At 42.1% G+C, this 20,725-nt stretch overlaps 1 protein-coding gene across 3 annotated transcripts in view; it reads right to left on the bottom strand.

The window, feature by feature from the left end:
* PTPRG (protein tyrosine phosphatase receptor type G) overlaps positions 1–20,725 on the bottom strand; it is a 501,503-nt gene that overhangs the window by 393,684 nt on the left and 87,094 nt on the right. For all 3 annotated transcript variants that reach the window (XM_088473430.1, XM_088473429.1, XM_088473431.1), the window contains exon 2: positions 6,286–6,390. In XM_088473430.1, the coding sequence (XP_088329556.1) occupies positions 6,286–6,390 (105 nt within the window). The remainder of the gene's footprint in view (positions 1–6,285; positions 6,391–20,725) is intronic.

Raw genomic sequence — 20,725 nt, forward strand, 5'->3', positions numbered from 1 at the left:
CCTGACTGATATACCAACAAGCCTTTACCTAGAGGACAGAGAAATGTGTTGTGCAGAGTCTGGCAGAACACGGATGTCTGAGGCACATACAGCACAATGAAATGTATATATGTATAATACATGACCTAATAGAGACTCTAGAGATGCTTATTCTTTCCAATAAGCAACTTGTTCAGGACAGAATAAAAGAACCAGAGTGTACTGAGCTGCACAGCAATATCGAGAAGCATAGTCATCCTCGCCCACTTATCATTGTACACTGCGATCGCCTTCATCCTGCAATAATACCCAACCCTGCAATGTAATAGGGCAGATTCTGTTACCACTGCATCCTGGGGCATAATAATATGGAGCCCATCACAGCCATCAGACAATCGTCCCAATAGACTATGCTGGGTACACTGGCAGATATATAGGTCGATCCAATTGATTGGCCAATATATCTTGTGCCCGTCGGTCATTGTGTACAGACGATATGTCTGAACAAAGTAGTTCACAGACCTATCGTGTCGGCTTTGCTGAACAGCCGATGGCAGATATATCTGCAGATGTATTGGGGCATCGTGCAGCGTGTGTACGGGCGGTCAAACAAAACGCCCGTACACGTGCAGCAGAGGCCGCGGGGAGGGGGGCGGACACTCCCCTGCCAGAAGACAGGTGATGGTTGTTAAGTGTGCATGAACCACCATCATCTGCAGATAGATCTGTAAGGTGTGCACCCACCTAGCACAAGGCTGACACCAGCGAGTTGGTTGCTGCGATTGAGGGAAAATTTTGCACCTAAATAGCAACGTTCGTAAATAAGCCCTTATCATTATGTCTTTATTACACTGGCATAGGTGCATCAAATATATGCAAATTCAATTCATACAAAAGTTGAGATGCAAAAGACTGAGGTGGCCTTTGGATAAAGAGGTGTGCTCGCACAGATTGCCGGAGGTGCTCAACATTCTCCAGCTAGCTTGGACCACTGTGCGGTGTAAACAACGCAACTGCATAAATTACTATAGAAATCAAGCTTAGGTTACAGATTACCTAGAGTACATGCGTATGCATTAATTGATGGATGTCAATTTGCCGTGCGGGACATAGAAAAAGGCTTCATTCAGCTAACTGGACGACTGGTTATATAGCACACATGGGAACAGGTATAATGCCATGTGCAAACTTTTATAAGCTACATTTTTTTATACTAACAACTTCAAATTAAAATGCTACCAAAGAAAACAGACAGGGATGAGCAATTATGGTAACAAATACTGACATAGGCTTCAAATATCAGTTTACATTAGTAAAAGACTTGTTAACTCACTAATGGGCAAGTGCAGGCTGTGCATTACTGAACGATATAATATAAATGAAATAACTGGAGTGTTCACATAACTCACAGGATAGGTGCTTGCAACAAAAAAAAAAAATTTAAGGGTTCTATAAATATGCTCTGTTCTGGCAGCACATATTTTAGAACCTCTGAACGGGGGACTTCGTAGACTGTTTTCACTCAAAGAACCATCTCTCCCATCATGCTTTGCTCAAGTACTGGAGCTTGATTGGTTGGAGTATCTGAATACTCCAACCAATCAAGTTAAAAGGCTTGGACAATAAAAATGGTTCTTGTGCAATGCATATGCAGTGTTGGGGACTGGTAAAAGCTACATGCACACCAGAGGGCCCCTGTAAAATAGAGGGTTGATGCAGTCAGGAATATAGGACGACGACATGTATCTTTGGTTTTGGACTTTAAAGTCTCCAAACTATAAGACTGTTCATATGAGGGAAAGTTCAGTTAATTATTATTTTTTAGAGACGATAATTTACTTACAGAACTGCGCTTTGTAGTTTTGATCGAAAAAAAATGCAACAAGTTTTGTTGAGCAAAAATACCTGAGACGTTCTAATGTTAGTATATTTACAAACTTCAGAATTCAAGAGGAAAATGAAGATCTAACAGCCAACGTGTTTCAGATCATATTAAATTCTTCGGAGCACCGTGAAATTTACAACTCTCTTCCCTTAAGAACAATATGATTTATTAGCTATTAACGACCACCAAAATGTGGTAATTGTTCTTGCCTTTTAATTAATAAGCCCAATGTATGGAGATCCACCCCTGGGGGTTATTTTACAGTTGAGTGAAATTAGAAAAAGTAACGTTATCTTCCAAATTAATCATTTTGTATCCCTGACAAAAATAAACTGGGATACTCTATGGCCAACGGAATATAGAACGATAATAATGGTTTTCAGAAGTGATCAGTGAGGTCCTCACTCAGAAGTACAAGAAAATAATTAACAGAATGAAATTAGGTACCATCTGGAGCCTCATAGATCCAGTTTAACGACCCAGTCTTCTGATTTGTACTAAGAATTTGCTGGCTACAACCCTGCAGATCTATAATGCAATTGGTCACATATAGAATAAAAGGAGGTTGGTGGACAATATGGCTACAGCACAAACGGTGTAATGGTTCAATTCCCACCACGGCCCTAACTATGTGGAGTTTGTATATTCTCCCTGTGCTTGCGTGGGTTTCCTCCGGGTACTCCGGTTTCCTCCCACACTCCAAAAATATACTGGTAGGTTAATTGGCTCCAAAAAAAAACAAAACATAAAAATTAACCCTAGTGTGTGTGAGCATGTGATAGGCAATATAGATTGTAAGCTCCACTGGGGCAGGGACTGATGTGAATGGCCAAATATTCTCTGTAAAGTGCTGCGGAATATGTGTGCGCTATATAAATAACTGGTAATAAATAAATAATCTGCAGTCCTATCCTATAGGATTTGTGAGGGTGACACATTGAGCTTTTATTGCATTATACAATCGGCAAGCGTTTTGCTTTTAAAATGACCTTGAGTTAAATTCTACCAAAGTTCGATAATGAGTAACCAGATCTGAACTAGACCATGACAAATGAATGTCGCTCGTTAGTAACTTTCAAATTTGATTGGAAAACAGCCCCGATTGTCTGCATTATAAAAAGCCTATGAAGCCTCAAAAGACATACCCGCCAATACTCAGAGGCTTCAAATATAAGGAATTATTATAGTGATTGTAAAAGAGTTAGACTTTAACTCAGCCTGTTAAACTGTATAAATGTCTCTTAAAAACAACCATAGCTCTGTAAATGGATTCAATGCTTTATTGTGACAAGCTAAACAATACGACAACTCCCATTTGAATGTCTTTGTGCACGAACATATCTGGAAATATAACGGTGAGATAAGAGTCTGCTTTCCCCATAATAGCTGCAATAACCTTAACTGAACAAACTGGAGTTAAATCGTATTTTAAAAATCATTAAAAAAAAAAACTAATTCAATCCTGGTTAATGCAACTGAAAGATAGAAAAACCCATGAAAACAGAAAAGCAGAGAATCTAAAAATAAAAAAATATTCAGGTTGGCAATTACTCAGGGTTATACACGCAATTATTCTAACTTACCTAGAATTTTACAAATGTAGGTGGTCTCTTATTGGGCAGGTTTAGGTAAAATGTGGGTCTGGCTGGGCAGAGGCATGGCAGTCAATTAGCAATAGAATGGTTCAAGGGGACATCAGTGAAATTGGGGGTGGCATGAGTGCACCCATCTTCCTATTAAACCTAGTTTTGCACGATATGCAATAAAACCATGTTCTTTGACCACTCAAGCCAAATGTTAATAAAAAAAAATAAAAAAAAAAATATATATATATATTACATTTAAAAAACAACTAAGCAGTTGACCTTTAATAAGCATTCAGATAGTAGCAGACTGCAACACAGACTACAGTGTCATTATCTATGTGGGTCATTCTACTACTTCAAATAAGTAGAAAATTATTTGGTCTCTTTCTGCCCATTAAATCAGGGAAATTAGATGCTAAACTCACAAGTATGAAATATCACCGGCTGATCAATACCATTAGTTTTACCCATTCTGAGGCTACCAAAAAAAATGGTATATGTCTGGGGAACGGTTTTACCAACCCAAGAGAAAAGGCGTTAAGAGATTTAATTTCAAGATTAAGATTGAATCCAACTGGATAAATGTATAAAATTGCATCCACAGTTTATCCTCCTCTCCAAAAGAACAAACATAATTAAAAACAAATAAAAAAGTAGCCTTAGTAGCATATAGCAAAACAGTAGCAACAATAACCTAAAGCTAGGAGCACTATTGTACAAAGATTAAGGGAAGAACTCAATTAGCCTCGATAAAGGCAGTTATCATGCGAATTTACACTTATCTCGCTCTCCTACTAGCCACGGTTTTCGTGGCTGTGAATCTTTACATGCATTTTGCGCTAATTAGATTTCACCACATGAAAAAATTGGGGAAAACACCAATTTCAAAGGCAAAAATGTCAAGCTTTGGTTCAGAACCACTGGGACACCCTTCTTAATCTAGGCAAAAAAATAAAAAATTAAATTAGCTTAATTTGGCCCATAATGGCTTGTCATTTTTGGGGTGAAAGTGCAATAAAATGGGTTAAATTGATGTGGGACAGGTATATGGGAGCGCTATATGAATGGGACAGGTGTTTTTAAGATTGCACGTGGGGGTTAGAGGTGTATATTGAAGGTTTTTATTTAAAGTATCTTTAAATTACACATTTATGGGCATTTTTATGCACCCCCAATTTAAGTAGAACATTTTGCACGCAAAAAAAAAAATTCGGATATGCATAAAATAGCCATTTGACACAATTTAATAACCCCCAAATCCTTATTAGGGCCACGGATATATTTCTATACTGTTTTCCTATATTACTTTGCCTCTTTTTGGGGTAAACAGATTTGGCAATTTTCACATATACTGTACTTATCGCGAGTAAAAACAAGAAGAATTTTTGCGTGAATGCTGCATCGCAAATTTTGTAATTTACTTGCGCGAAAACAGGAGCGCGCATAGACGCGGATAATTGAATTCCCCCCTAAATTGCAAACACAATCAATAAACAAGCACATACATCCTTCACAGGCTACACAGGCCAGCTCAGTTTAGAACATGCACAGGATTACGCAATGAAGATGCTCCTCCAAAAGATCGCCAAAAAGTGATGCATGTAAATCCAATGCCCCAACATTAAAAAGGATATTAAAAGTATATAAAATCACCATAAAAGACAAAAATATTGGTACTCTTGCATCTATGTCTACTAATTTTGTCTCCTATCCTCAACTGGTAATCTGCCCAGAGTGTAGATTGTAGACACCAGTTCAGATACAGGTTTATGATGGAGCAAAATAAAGAAATAACCGAACAACCAAAGAAACTGCTGTACAGGAAAATGAAGACAGAACCATCTATTATTTTCGCCATGTTCAACAAGAAACAACACAGGGCCTGATTCAGAGCCGGACGCAATTTGTGGTTGTCCGTTTAGAAATTAGGGGTGGCTATTCAAATGAACCGTTCGCTCTTTGCGGTCGGTTCACGCCTCTAGGTCTGAACGAGCGAACAAAACTTGGTCGTTTTTTGGATAACTACGCCCCCTGGCCGCTCGCATCCTACGTCATGTCCGCTATTTATTAGATTAATCGAGTACATCGACCAGCGTATGAACTGCTCGCTATTCTAGTGGTTGGTTTTTCCTACCACAAATTTGCGAGCAGTTCTGACTATAAAATAACCCAGTGACGCTGCTGTATTAATTATGCACACCCATAAAACGCCCGTTTTGACCTTTAAGCACGCCTGCGTTCTGATCTCCACTCCCCGTTTTCAATCACCTTCCCCTGTTACCACCCACATATGCCTCCTCCTGACACTCATATTAGCAGGCATTCGCTATTTAGCGAACAAACGATTTCCGGCCGCACTGACTGGTTCGCGCATGCGTATTACGATCCGTACCCATGCGCAGTTGGGCAAACATCGCTCAGAACGAACGAGTGGCCGCTTATGAGCGGCTCTGAATCAGGCCCACAGTTTCTATAGAGATTGTGCGGAGTATAAAATCATATATTATATTATATTATAATATATATATATATATATATATATATATATATATATATACATACATACATACATATATATATATATATATACATACACACACACACACATATACACACACACACACACACACATACTACACACACTACAAAGTCACCAAGCTGAAGTCTATATTGCTACCCTTTTTTTTGTTACAATAAACCAATTCTGTTCCGCAATGCCAGAAAATAAAACACCACAAAAAAAAGTAACCACAAAAAAAAAAAAAACACAGCAGATGTCACATGCCTCGTATAGTTTATTAAATCAATACTATGGTTCAGCAGTAATCACAGTACCTGAGTAAGACCAGTATGGTTCACTGGCTGCTTTACGCCTCCGTATCTGCACAGAGCTTCCATGTCCGTTTTCGTGTAGTGTTCCCACGTTCTCCTCAGTATATGCTGCAGGGAGAAAACACAAAATTAAGAGTTTATTAGATCAGTTGCAGTCATTCTATTTTTCTCATTTCACGTTTATCGGTGCAATCGTGGTCACTACTGATTGTGAATTATGTGCAGCATATGTGGCATTAATTGGATGGGAACAAACTGAGCCAATACAACCAAACACATGTGGTCACGATCATGATTTGTGTACTGCCAGCTGCAGATTCCACTGAGTGATATAGAGGACAATGGAACTGAATCTGAACACTAAAAAGCATTAAATTGCACATAATGAAGACCCACCCACGTGACCCATTCCCACTTTGTACTGCCCCATCTTTTACCTATTCAGTTTCCAGAGGCATAGCTGTGCAATGAGGGCTATATCCAATCTGGCAATACAATTATGAAGCCAAATTAGTCAGATTTATATATAATAATGCGTTATTTATATAGTGCACAAATCTTTTTTTTATTATTTTATTTTTTGGGGCAGAAGCCAAATCAACCTACCAGTAAGTTTATGGTGTGTGGAGGAAACCTTAGCACCCGAAGGGAGCCAACGCAAAGACAGGGAGAACATACAAACTCCACAAAGACAGCGCTTTCAACAGTAAATGAACTCATCATCATAAGGTTTTGAGGCAGTAATGCTAATCACTTCGCCAACCGTGCTGTTCACCTGGACAGTACTTGATCACCAAACAACCGGATTCTATGGTGCCCAATTAGTAAGGCCTGACAACAACGGCAATATACTAGTAGAACAAGATCCCCAACCAAACAGGAATTTCCATCAGTGCCGGATGACTTGTACTGGCCATCATTTTGGGCAAAGAAATACCATAATTTGAGGCCAAAATGGCAAAAAAACAGCCACCACCACCGCAATAGAAAATATGCTAATGTTTGCAACCACTCAGCCAGCATAGACTCCCAATATCGCTTTCCCACATCCGTAAGGCCTCGCAGTCCTGCGTATACATCGGTAACATCGACCCCTCACACAGAATTACAGCAGATCTGACCTGTCTAAGAAGTTTTTTAATCTCCTCACACGCAGTGAGTACTCAAGCAGCGTACGCCATGGTAGTGGCTAATTTATGCATGCCCAGGAAACTGCGTTCAAACAGACAGACACGCCTACAGTTCTCCGACCACTCCGCCATCACCACCCCTAAACGCTGACATCCCATCACTCACTCTGCACTGCATTCATGCACACAGAAAGCCATCGCAATCACAATGCTAACCTGCACATGCGCACTTCGGTGCATACGCATGCCGAGTATGCACCATCGGCCGTTCTGCGTACGCTGTTGCAATGGCAATACGTAATGATCAGTCCCTCAGTTTGCTAAAGTTTTTTTTTTTACTCTACAAAAGTGAAATTAGAGTGATATTATATTCCATCATGGAATACCACATACATAAAGAGGAGCATTTCCTCCGAAGAATTTGTACTGAGCACATCTGTTTTTTGTTTATGCAAATTCTTAGAAGAATGATCGGGAGATGCAAATACTTGTTGCTACGAGTGACAGCTGACTGCATCTTACACAGGCCCCAACACAAGGGGGGGGGAAAATTCAATTGTGGTGCACGTCCTATGCTGAGCGTCTATGCGAATATGCGCCCGACGGAGCAATTAAATTTTTGCTCCGTTTGGACGCCTGAAGCTGTGTGGGGGGTTGGACATTCCTTCTCGCAGCCTGCTGAGGTGCGAGAAGAAATGCGTCTAAAGTTCAGGGTTTTTTTGGGCACCCCGACAGTAGTTTTGGCACCCAAATGGCTGGTTGAGCACCCTAACCTCCTCTTTAGATGGGTTTAGCTGATGTGTGCGGCTAAACTTGGTGCTTGTGGGCATAGTAAATGCCAACGGGAGTCCGAAAGGAGAAACAATTGAATTGCTCCATCGGGTGACTATTCGCATAGATGCCGAGCAGGGGGTGCACGCGCCACAATTGAATGAGAGATTATGATATACATACACACACACACCCCTCTATGTATATGTATTGTCTTGAGTATCCCATATGCGAAATGCTCGGGGACCAAGAGCATTTTGGAATTTTCTCGGAATACCTGGGGGGGTTGGGGGGATTGGGTAGGTATTCGGGAAAAGAAAAAAAAAAAAAACATTCAAACATCTGACTCTCAAGATCTCAGATTACAACTGATACAGTTCTGGGCATTTCCAAGACGTCACGGTACAGCAACGCCACCTACCATTACTTTACATACTACACATATCCATAGAGACACACACACACACTTTCTTGAACTTAAGGGGGTAGGTCAAATTAGGGAGGAAGTGCAAGAGAAAACCCACGGGAACGTTGGCAATGGCCTGTACATCTCCTCTAAATGTAACTGATTTTGCCTATAAACTGCGCAATTTAGTTTGCAGGGGTCTATTAAAATGTGCAAATTGTGGCTATCCTATGTACAGCTTTTATGCACACTGCACAGCGTGTAAGAACAAGCGAGTTTGCATCACTCCTAACTGGACTGACTCCAGCCTACAGTAACTGCGCTTATAAGTCAAAAAGTCAAAGAGCAAAAAGCGTCAGTAAAATGATTTCTCAGTGTACAAACATTCATCACGATTCTTATTGACACCCACAAATATAAATTTACATCCAAAAGCGCGAGCCTACACGGCAGCATACGGCCACAGCTGTACGGTTTATGGACTCCTGCAAATCCCATGGACTAAAATCCACTTGAGATATATGGTCTCCTACAGCAGCCCAGCACAACGCAGGCTGTAAACTAGAACAACAATGTGTCCTGCTGCTTTAAGACTGGATTGCAAACTCTAAAAATGTTATGGTTAGCACTAAAAACTCAACCTAGAACTGTTAAAGACATTCTGCTTTATAACATATGCAGTCGCAATATTGACAGCAAAACAATAAACGTGGTCGCATAAACAATTTATATATTACGAACCTGAATGTCTGGAGCCAGCATATGAGAAGCAATGAATTTCTCAAACTGCAACCACTAAATGTTGTACAAACTAAAATAAAAAAAGCCAAACCAGGGAAAGAAAAAAAAAAAAAAAAAAGAAATCCATGAATTGCAACTGCAGCTCGTACATAAATAGGACATGGATTTTCAATAATATCCGTAAGTGAAAATTAAATCATGGAAATACATGGTGGTCAGGTGCCTCTAAATATTTTCACAGCATTTATAGTCTGGAGCCAAAATGACTAACAAAAAAAAATAAAAATATATATATATATATATATATATATATATATATATATATATATATATAATTCTAAATAAAAAGTGGTGCATTTTTGTACATAAAATCCTTAGCAATTTAACAAATTAATCTATTTTTCTTCAGTTGCTTTTGTCAAGTTAAAATTCCTGTTTGAATGGTTTGGAGAGGAGGGGGAATCTCTCATCCTCTATTTCACGCTCTTGGGCACTTGGTTAGAGGAAGAGAGAGTGGAGGAAGGTAAATAGTGAGAACATGACGAGCAATTGGTGAGAAGTCAGAGGGAGGGTGCGTACTCTTTATAAAATAGCAAATTATTAATACACAGACCATTATGCACTAGATTTCTCAGCAGAGACCAATATTAAATTGCACCCCAAAGCAAGCAATTAGCACTTCCCTTATGTTGTCAGAAGTGTTAAATCTAAAAAAGATTAAAAAAAAAAATTGGAGTAAGAATCTGTGAAGGAGCTGCTGGTGTGTTAGTATGTATAGTATATGAAGGATTGTATAGAGAATTTATACGATTACGGACTTGTCATTAGCCAGAAAAAATATATATAGCAGTTTTAAAATAATGTCCTCCAATTTAGAGTGTAAGCTTTCACGAGCAGGGCTCTCTTCCCTCGTGTGCTTTTCCTACCCTCAATGCCAACAACAGCACCAACCATTGGGTTTGGCCACCCTGCTGCTTACTTGGGCATTATGACTGCTGCAGCAATGTTTATAAACCTTCTCCATGTTATGCAATGTTTTGTACTGTAAAGGCGGGTATCCACTAGGCGATATTGACAGGCGATTGCACGATAACTACATCGTTATCGTGCAATCGCCCGCAAATTGGGTATGTAAATGACAAAAACGACCAGCGATGCGCGTGCCCGCTCATCGTTTTTGCCATCATCGCCCGTACATGCTGGTCAACCTAGTAATTTTGGGCAAAATCTTTTATTGAGTAGTCAACAATGCTTCTCTGTTAAGATCCCAGGCAGGTGGGTGGGGTTCAGTGATGAGTGGTGATGAGACTGGGGAGGTAGGTGGACCCTTTTAGGGGGCTCCTTCCCGTGCGGTTCAGTGACCTTGCACGTCACCCCTGCTGGACCTATGGTCGACAGGTGGGGGGATTTGCAGAGTGGGTTGGAACACCTGTGCGGCGTCCCGTGTGTTGGTGTGAGTCTTGGCAGTACTTACCTACCGGTAGGTTTTTTGTCATGGTGATGTAGGTCGACGTTGCGGCCGTTGCAGATAGGTTGGAAGCTGCAGGTTTGTTGGTGAGCTGGATCAGCGTGTTGCTGGTGTGCTGCAAGTGCACGGCTGTTCTGATTGGTCTGCGGAGGTCAGCGACCATAGTATGCAGCTGAAATTGGCTCTTGGTCGTGCCGCTAGTGGCTGGTGGCTCCTTGAAGAAGGCACCTGTGCCGAAACGTGTTGAGACCCTCACATCAAACCCGACACCGATCCAGGCTGACCTCCACTAAAGATCCCCCATCCCCCTCTCCCCCCTGCTCCCAGGCGTGCTCAGCAACTCACTCCTGGCCAGGGGTGTCTCCACCGTCGATGCCCATTTCCACGAGGGACCGTCAGTGATAAGAGCATCACGCACATCCGGCCGCAAGTCCGCCCAACCAACATCGCCAGTGACCAGCTCCATCCCGGTCACACTTTCCACATCCCCCCTCCTCCCTGGCTTTTTTTGAATCAGTATCCCGGGCAGACCACCCCCCAGGGGTGGTCCCAGCACACACGCTGCAACCCAGCCTCCCAGCAGCTCACCCATCCACACCTCTGGCTCCGCACCACCAGCGGCACGACCAAGAGCCAATTTCAGCTGCATACTACGGTCGCTGACCTCCGCAGACCAATCAGAACAGCCGTGCACTTGCAGCACACCAGCAACACGCTGATCCAGCTCACCAACAAACCTGCAGCTTCCAACCTATCTGCAACGGCTGCAACGTCGACCTACATCACCATGACAAAAAACCTACCGGTAGGTAAGTACTGCCAAGACTCACACCAACACGCGGGACGCCGCACAGGTGTTCCAACCCACTCTGCAAATCGCCCCACCCCCCGAGACTTCCTAGACTGTCGACCATAGGTCCAGCAGGGGTGACGTGCAAGGTCACTGAACCGCACGGGAAGGAGCCCCCTAAAAGGGTCCACCTACCTCCCCAGTCTCATCACCACTCATCACTGAACCCCACCCACCTGCCCGGGATCTTAACAGAGCAGCATTGTGACTACTCGATAAAAGATTTTGCCCAAAATTACTGTCTCTCGCTGGCCTCATTTTGATCCTCTTCCATTCCCCTTTTCACATTACTCCAAACTACACTCCATACCCAATCACACCCTCCTCACTCCCAAAACATCACCACCACCAGAAGAAACATTCTAATTAACACCACTCACAAACACACACAAGTCATCACCATTACTAGCAGGAAGAGCGCACCTTACCCCCCCTACGTTTTCAGTGCGGGAAAGGTACTCCCACACAAAGGTGCAGCACCCCGAAACCACAACACACCACCCCCTGGTCAACGAGAGCGCAGTTCTACCGCCCATCTCCATATGCTGATCAACCTGATGATCCAGTCAGGTTCAGCATGTACGGGGAGCAATAGAGAGCACCTACTGTGCTCTTCTTACTGCCTCCGGACCTCTCTGCAATACACTGGTTCGGACACAGTCACAGACTGATGACGCTAGACACTCATAACATGCGAGTGTCCAGCGTCATCAGCCTGTGACTGTTTGTTTCCCTTCCCGTGTGTTGCAGAGAGGTCTGTGTCTTGATCTGCCTAGACTGAACGACAGCACGATTGCAATGTCGTAATCGTGCTCTCGTTTGTATATCTAGTAGTGGATACCCGCCTTAAGTCACGTTTTTCTTGTTTTGTTCATACTGTTTCTGTACGGCGCTGCGGACTCTTAGTGGTGCCATATAATATATATATTAATATACAGGAGCACAATTTTGAAAAATTGATGATTTATTTAAAAACAGTCAAAAGCAGCCTGAAACACTAACCAAATCAGACAATAAAAAGGGAGAAACTAGCTAATAGAGTTTCAGGCTATTACACGTAGTGTGCTTGCTACTTTCATGCTTATGCAAGACACCAAGTGGAGACCTGTAGAGCTGGCTTTATGATTATTTTAAATGATCGGCCGGGAAATATCCACTAATTGCTAAATGCCGTGGCACGCACCCTCTCCATATATTCAGCAGCACATTATTTCAGCCAAATCACATCAGACCCTTCTCCAGGAGTACTCTGGTTTCCTCCCACAATCCAGAGCTTTAATGTGGCTTCATGGATTGATATGAACCATTTTCTAATAAGATATAGATAGGTCTATAGATATACAGTACATACACATACCATACATCCACAGGACAGTGCAAACGTTTTAGGCAGGTGTAAAAAAATGCTGTAAAGTAAGAATGCTTTCAATAATAGAAACATACAGCCAATGTCATTACAAACTATCTTCAGCGTAAAGAAGAATAAGGAGTCCTGAAAGTGAGGCTATGGCCCCCACAGAGCCCTGATCTCAACATCATAGAGTCTGTCTGGGATTACATGAAGAGACAGAAGGATTTGAGCAAGCCTACATCCACAGAAGATCTCTTATTAGTTCTCCAAGATGTACCGTATGGAACAACCTCCCTGCTGAGTTCCTTCAAACACTGTGTGCAAGTGTACCTAGATGAATTGATGCGGTTTTGAAGGCAAGGGGTGGTCACACCAAATATTGGATTTTATTTAGCATTCTCTTCTAATCATTCACTTTGCATTTTTTGAATTGATAAAAAACTTATTAAAACACCTTTATTTTTGAAAGCATTCTTACTTTGCAGTATTTTTTCCACACCTGCCTAAAACTTTTGATAGATATATAGATATATCTATCAAAAGTTTTAGGCAGATGTGGAAAAAATGCTGCAAAGTAAGAATGCTTTAAAAAATAGCCTCTACTGCAAATGTCTTCAGTTCCTGCTTGTTCTTGGGGCATTTTCCCTTCAGTTTTGTCTTCATCAAGTGAAATGCATGCTCAATCGGATTCAGGTCAGGGGATTGACTTGGCCATTGCATAACATTCCACTTTTTAGCCTTAAAAAACTCTTTGGTTGCTTTTGCAGTATGCTTTGGGTCATTGTCCATCTGCACTCTGAAGCACCGACCAATGAGTTCTGAAGCATTTGACTGAATATGAGCATATAATATTGCCCGAAACACTTCAGAATTCATTCTGCTGCTTTTGTCAGCAGTCACATCAATAAATACAAGGGAACCAGTTCCTTTGGCAGCCATACATGCCCATGCCATGACACTACCACCACTGTGCTTCACTGATGAGGTGGTATGTTTTGGATCATGAGCAGTTCCTTTCCTTCTCCATACTGCTCTCTTCCCATCATTCTGGTACAAGTTGATCTTTGTCGTATCTGTCCATAGGATGTTGTTCCAGAACTGTAATGGCTTTTTTAGATGTTGTTTAGCAAACTCTAATCTGGTCTTCCTGTTTTTGAGGCTCACCAATGGTTTTCATCTTGTGGTGAACACTCTATATTCACTCTTGTGAAGTCTTCTCTTGATTGTTGACTTTGACACATATACACCTACCTCCTGGAGAGTGTTCTTGATTTGGCCAACTGTTGTGAAGGGGTTTTTCTTCACCAGGGAAATAATTCTTCTGTCATCCACCACGGTTGTTTTCCGTGGTCTTCTGGGTCTTTTGGTGTTGTAGAGCTCTCCGATGCGTTCTTTCTTTTTAAGAATGTTCCAAACAGTTGATTTGGCCACACCTAAATGTTTTTGCCATCTCTCTGATGGGTTTGTTTTGATTTTTCAGCCTAATGGCTTCTTCACTGATAGTGACAGCTCTTTGGATCTCATATTGAGAGTCGACAGCAACTGATTCCAAATGCAAATGTCACACCTAGAATCAACTCCAGACCTTTTACCTGCTTAATTGATAATGAAATAATGAGGGAATAGCCCATACCTGTCCATGAAATAGCTTTTGAATTTATAGTCCCATTACTTTTGGCCCCTTAAAAAGTGGGAGGCACATAAAAAAACCGTTGTAATTCCTACACCGTTCACCGGATTTGGATGTAATTACCCTCAAATTAAATCTGAAAGTCTGCAGTTAAAGCACATCTTGTTTGTTTCATTTCAAAGCCATTGTGGTGGTGAATAGAGGCCAAAATATGAAAATTCTGTCAATGTCCCAATATTTATGCACCTGACGTGTGCGTGTGTGTATATATATATATATATATATATATATATATATATATACACACACACACATATACATACACACACACACATATATACACATATATATACACAAAGATTATTGGTGCTCTTACCAATCCACTCCACATTAAATGAAGGAACCACAAGTCCCAGCTTGAAAGATGCATTCAAAAAAAAAAAAAAAAAAGTTTCAGAAATGTATAAGCTCAATTTCTTCCATAAGCACTAAAACCTTTTGCTTTAGGTCTGCGTCTTCTCGATTCTTTTACAGTCAGACTGTTGGTTTTGGGTAAAAGATAGTGGATTTAAAAGAATGTTGGGGACGGCACAGAAACTATATAAATATGTGCAACACAAAGAAGTTAAACATCAAGGTATCATATCATTTGATGATAGTCCTGGTGAGATATTACATGGAAACCAGAGATCCTTCTAAGTCAGTTTGTCTGTGTGTGCAATCCCTACGCGTTTCGTCATGAAGACTTCGTCAGATAATGCACTATGTGGCACTCCCTCCATTCATGAATTCTGAGAGAGAATGTCAGTCATCAGTCTAATCTGAAGCTCAAGCGCAAGCGCAAATGGGTTACAACAGCATGAAGCACAAGAGCAAGTCTACCCATGAAAGGCTCAAAAAGAAATAAAAATTTAGGTTATGAAGCGGCCTACTCGAAGTCCTAACTTTAATCCAATTGAGATGCTGTGGCAGAACATTAAATGGGCAGTTCATGATCGAAAACACCCTCCAATGGGGGTGGAGATTAAAGCAACTCTGCAAAGTAGACAGATGCGAAAGACTGCTCTCCAGTTATCGGTAGGGTTTGTTTGCAGTTGTTACCGCTAAAGGTGCACAACCAAAGAGCAATATATTTTTCACATGGGCGATTCAGGTTTTGAATAACTTTTTACTTTCAACAAATGAAAGGATCATTTAAAGCCTGTATTTTGTGCTTACTCAGAGTGTCTCAGTCTTAAGGCCCCCATACACATGCCGGCATATTGCGCGATCCTGCGATTGGATCCGCTGATCGATGTTCCGTGATTAGTCACAAGATCGATGAAATCCACCATGTTAAATTTCACCGATGTGCCAAACATGATCGTGATCTGCAAATCTGTGAAATTCAACATGTTGGATTTCACCGATCCTGCGATGCCGGGTCGCAGGATCACATCGCGGCAAACCGTCGCAGATGTATGGGGGCCATAACATTCAATTTTGTTTGAAGATCTAAAACAATTAAGTGCAACAGATATGCAAAAAAATTATTAGAGGAAATTAGGAAAAGGGCAAAAAGAAAAAAAAGTTACAGCAAGTTGTCTGTGCGATTGCTAGTCATATCATGAAGGAGAATTTCCACAGCATATGAAATCTTTTGAAGTCCAAGTGAACAGCTCTGGGCATGTTGTAATTAGTGTCACCAATAAACGAGGCACAGCCAATGTAAGGTTGAAATTTCTCAATTAAAAAGGAAACTTCAGCATCATTATTGTCTGAAACACCCACTGTGGACACAAGTATTTTAAGTGATCAGAGTGTGACGGGTGTAACTTCCCATGAAGGGAAGGACACTACAATACCACCCAAGGCAATTTGTCAACAAAACTCCTCGAAAGATTTATGCAGACTGAACCGGCTATAGAATCACACTGTTGGCTTTACGGTGTCGCTTTTCCTGGGTAAACAGCGGTTTATTTCATCATTTGTAAATGTTATTCAACAGTTACTTCCAGGTTATAATTTGTTATGGTCTCAAGTCTAAATAGGATTTCAACAAAAAATGGGATATCGGCAGAAGTAGCTGCTATACAGTCTGCAAGCTGGAAAGCCAGAAGTTACATGTTTGCACAGGGCTGACAAAGAAGAGGGGGGGGAGCAGAGGACCCAAACAGGATATAAATTATACACCACCCAAGCCTCCGAGAGCTAAAACGAACACACAGCCTTGATTAACATCTGCGCCTACAGTACAACTGGGAAACATGCCATGGAAACAGGTCTAAGGAGCAGTTTACTCCACACAATTTGTGGGAAAAGAACGGAGGGGGCTGATCTTGCTAGGTGCATACCAGAAATAGGAGGCTGTTACTAGTGTAATATTCATTATTTTTTTTTATCAAGTTATTTATATAGCATGTACATATTCCACAGAACTTTAGCGAGAATATTTAGCCATTCACATCAATCACTGCACCAGTCTATATTCCCCAACACATGTACACACAAGGGTTCATTTTTATTTCAGAAGCAAATTCACCTACCAGTAGGTTTTTGCATTGTGGGAGGAACCCTGAGCACCTGCAGGAAACAAATTCATAGGGAGAACGTAGAAATTCAGCACAGAAAAAGGGCCTTGGTGGGAATTGAACCCAAGACCTCAGTGCTGTGAGGCAGTAATGGTAACCAGGGGTGAAGATAGTCTGTCACCTGGGGCAAACTCATCAAGGTGCCACTAACCCCTACCTGTTCCCGTAGATAGTAGTCATCCTCTACCTATTGGACCGCCATCTACTACAGACAGCATTAGCTACTGCCATCTACTACAGACAGCACTGGCAACTGCCATCTACTACAGACAGCATTGGCAACCGCCACGCAGTACAGACAGCATTGGCAACCGCCACGCAGTACAGACAGCATTGGCAACCGCCACGCAGTACAGACAGCATTGGCAACCGCCACGCAGTACAGACAGCATTGGCGACCGCCACGCAGTACAGACAGCATTGGCGACCGCCACGCAGTACAGACAGCATTGGCGACCGCCACGCAGTACAGACAGCATTGAATTCCTAATTGAGCCCATTCAATCATTAATCCCTTACTCCCCCCCCCTCCCCCCCTTAGTCTTCGCAAAACCTACAATAAATCAGTGTTCTCCCCAGGCTGTTTTCTGCAGGCGCATCGCCTGGCAGAAACAGCCTGCCGCCCGACACTTTTCCCCGCCGACCCCCGCTGTGGAACGCTGGCCTCTGAACTGACCGGAGGCTAAAGAAGCCTCCGATCGCTTCAGAGGCAAGCGTTCCCAGTGATGCACATGACGTCACCCGCGACGTGAGGAGCCTGCCCTGCGCCACTGCTGGATCTAGTTGGATCCAGTCAGCGTGAGGCAGCAGGAGCGGGAAGCGGCCAGCAAGTTAAGATAAGTGCTGGGCTGGGCCTGGGGGCTCTATTTAAGCCTGGAGGCACTACATAAGGGACCAGTCTGGGGGCACTACTTCAGCCAGATGGCAATGCATAAGGGCAAAGTTAAACTACAGGGGGCAATGCATAAAGGAAAAAACTACAGGGGGCACTGTATAATGGGCACTTTTGACTGGATTGGTAAGGGAGATACCCCTTTTCCCAGCGCGCGCATAATTGCGAAGGCCCCCCCCCCGGCTACTTTTGGATGCCACCCGGCTGAAAAAAATTTCTGGGAAGAACACTGAAAACTGTACCCAACCATCCTCCAACGGGTAAATAATAGTATGGAGAGTTCTCTTCTGTGGAATCTGTTCCTCTTGTATCAGCCACACAGCAGTGCCCAGGAAGCAGCTGCCTGTCGGCAGGTTGCACTGAGGCTGCTGCTGTCAGTAAGTTGGAGGAGACAGGGCCCTGCAGAGAGACAGAGGTCGTGCAGCCTATTGCTGCAGAGCACAGCCCCTGAGAGAAGGTAACTGTAGGCTGACCACCCCCCTCCCTGCTCTCTGGCAGCACAGGTGAAGCAGCTACAACTCAGTCGCCTCTGCTGACGCCACCCTCCCTCTGTCATCCATATGCCCCGCTTGTCCCTCTCCTAGCTGTGCTGCCCAATGTAATACCTAGTAGTCTATTCAACACGCTAAAGAGATTAACCTGGTAAGTGTCAACAACCATTCAGCAAACAAATTCTAAAAAAAATTTGATTGGACCAATCTAAAATACCAAACAAATTGATCAATAAAATATATATATATATATATATATATATATATATATATATATATATATATATATATATATATATATAGCATGTAAAGTTTATACATTTTGGTTTTCATTCCAACAACATAAAAACTTATTTTCCTTCAGCTTTTTAGGATTATTGGAGATATTCTGATGAGCAGGGAATTTATATTTTTGCTAACATTGTACAGTCCATCCAACAATCCAAACTTTCTAGGGGAACAATGATCCTCACAGAAACGATCACAGAGTTTTAGCCTTAGGCTGGGTACACACGTAAAGATTTTCTGTCTAACCATCCAACTAGCTGATTGGTTGAAATGAAAATCTGGTAACGTATGGGAGTAACTGATGATCAGCAAATTGCTCCTAAATGCCAGAAAACAGATGAAAATGGTCGTCAGACAAGTTTGAACAAATTGTTTAGATCAAACATTTAACAAAACAGTTTTTGTCCATTTTCCGGCATTTGGGAGCAAATTGCTGATTGTCATTTGCTTTCATACCTTACCAGATATTCATTCCAACCAATCAACTAGTTGGATGGTTGGACAGAAAATCTTTACGTGTGTATGCAGCCTTAACCTTTGATCCAGTCATATTTGTATTTAACAAACCCTTTGAATCCCTGGACAATACACATGGATAATCAATCATGTGTGTAATTAATGCAGCTTATTTAATCATAGCCGAGTCATACACCACGCTCTTTATTAGCGGTTAAGAACAAAATATGGTTTATTACTTCAATGCAATTAACCAGTTACATTACAAAATACCATAATTCAATTGAACTTCACAGGGAACCATGTAAGAATATAATAGATCTAATAAACCCAATTAACTATTTACATAAGTTTACTTTTTTAGCTCTGTACTGGACATTACATACTCCTTTATTTTCCCTTTGATTCCCAATTTAAACATACCCCTCCTACCCCCAAAACTTTTTTTTTGTCTCCATCACTCTTATGCATTATTAGTCTACCATGCTGTAAGACTACCTAGGGTTGGGTATGATGTCCCAGCGGTCGGGATGTAGCTGGTCAAAATCCCGACAGCGGCATCCAGACAGTGAAAATCCCGACAGCGGTACGCAAGTCTAGTACCACTAACCCTTATCCCTATCCTAACCCTCCCCGGTGCCTAACCCCCTCCTCCTCTCTAAAGCACAATACTTTTGAGTTTTAGTTTAGAACAGGGGTATTCAACATGTAGCATGCCCCAATAGCAAAACTGTGGCAGGACATGCTGGAATGTGTAGTTCCACAAAAGCTGGATTGCCACAGCGACGGAGTTTTGAGACTTTCTATCTGACCTTTCCCACGTCAAACTCCATTTTGTGCTGCCATTCTCAGGTCAGGGGCGCAAAGAAAGGTAGTCAGGCCCCACAGCCTAATTTTGGGCAATACATGTCCATCCTCACCATATGGTCTCTCTCTACTGTGGGCTTTCACCAGCAGTCTCATAAAAGATGGGAGGTAGGTCTGTTCATTACTGTTCCATAGCAGTGATCAGGTGCCACACATGCCTGCATTTTGGAGAGGGCTGGCCCAGGACACACCACAGTGCGGATACAGCCATGTGCCGAAGTGATGAGACTATCTCATGTACACTTTGACCGGATTCCCAAACTTCAAAGGTTGGCAAGAAAGTTAGGTTTGTTCAGAATAACTCCAGAATAGCTCAGAAATGTTGCCATCACCTTAGATAAAAAGGTTTTAAAATAAAGTTCCATCCTTATACAACTGGCCAGGCTTACCTGCAATCAACAGGTTACTTAAAGCTTCTTCCAGCATCCAGTCCTGGCTTGTATGTTGTTACCAGTCTGTTTCCTGCCTTGCCCAAAGCTGGTTTCCTGAAGTTCTGCTGGATATCGTGCCTGCAACCTGCCAGGGCTTCAGT

The sequence above is a fragment of the Taudactylus pleione genome, unplaced genomic scaffold, assembly GCF_031769625.1.
Source record: "Taudactylus pleione unplaced genomic scaffold, aTauple2 ptg000135l, whole genome shotgun sequence".
In the NCBI taxonomy this organism is placed as follows: domain Eukaryota; kingdom Metazoa; phylum Chordata; class Amphibia; order Anura; family Myobatrachidae; genus Taudactylus; species Taudactylus pleione.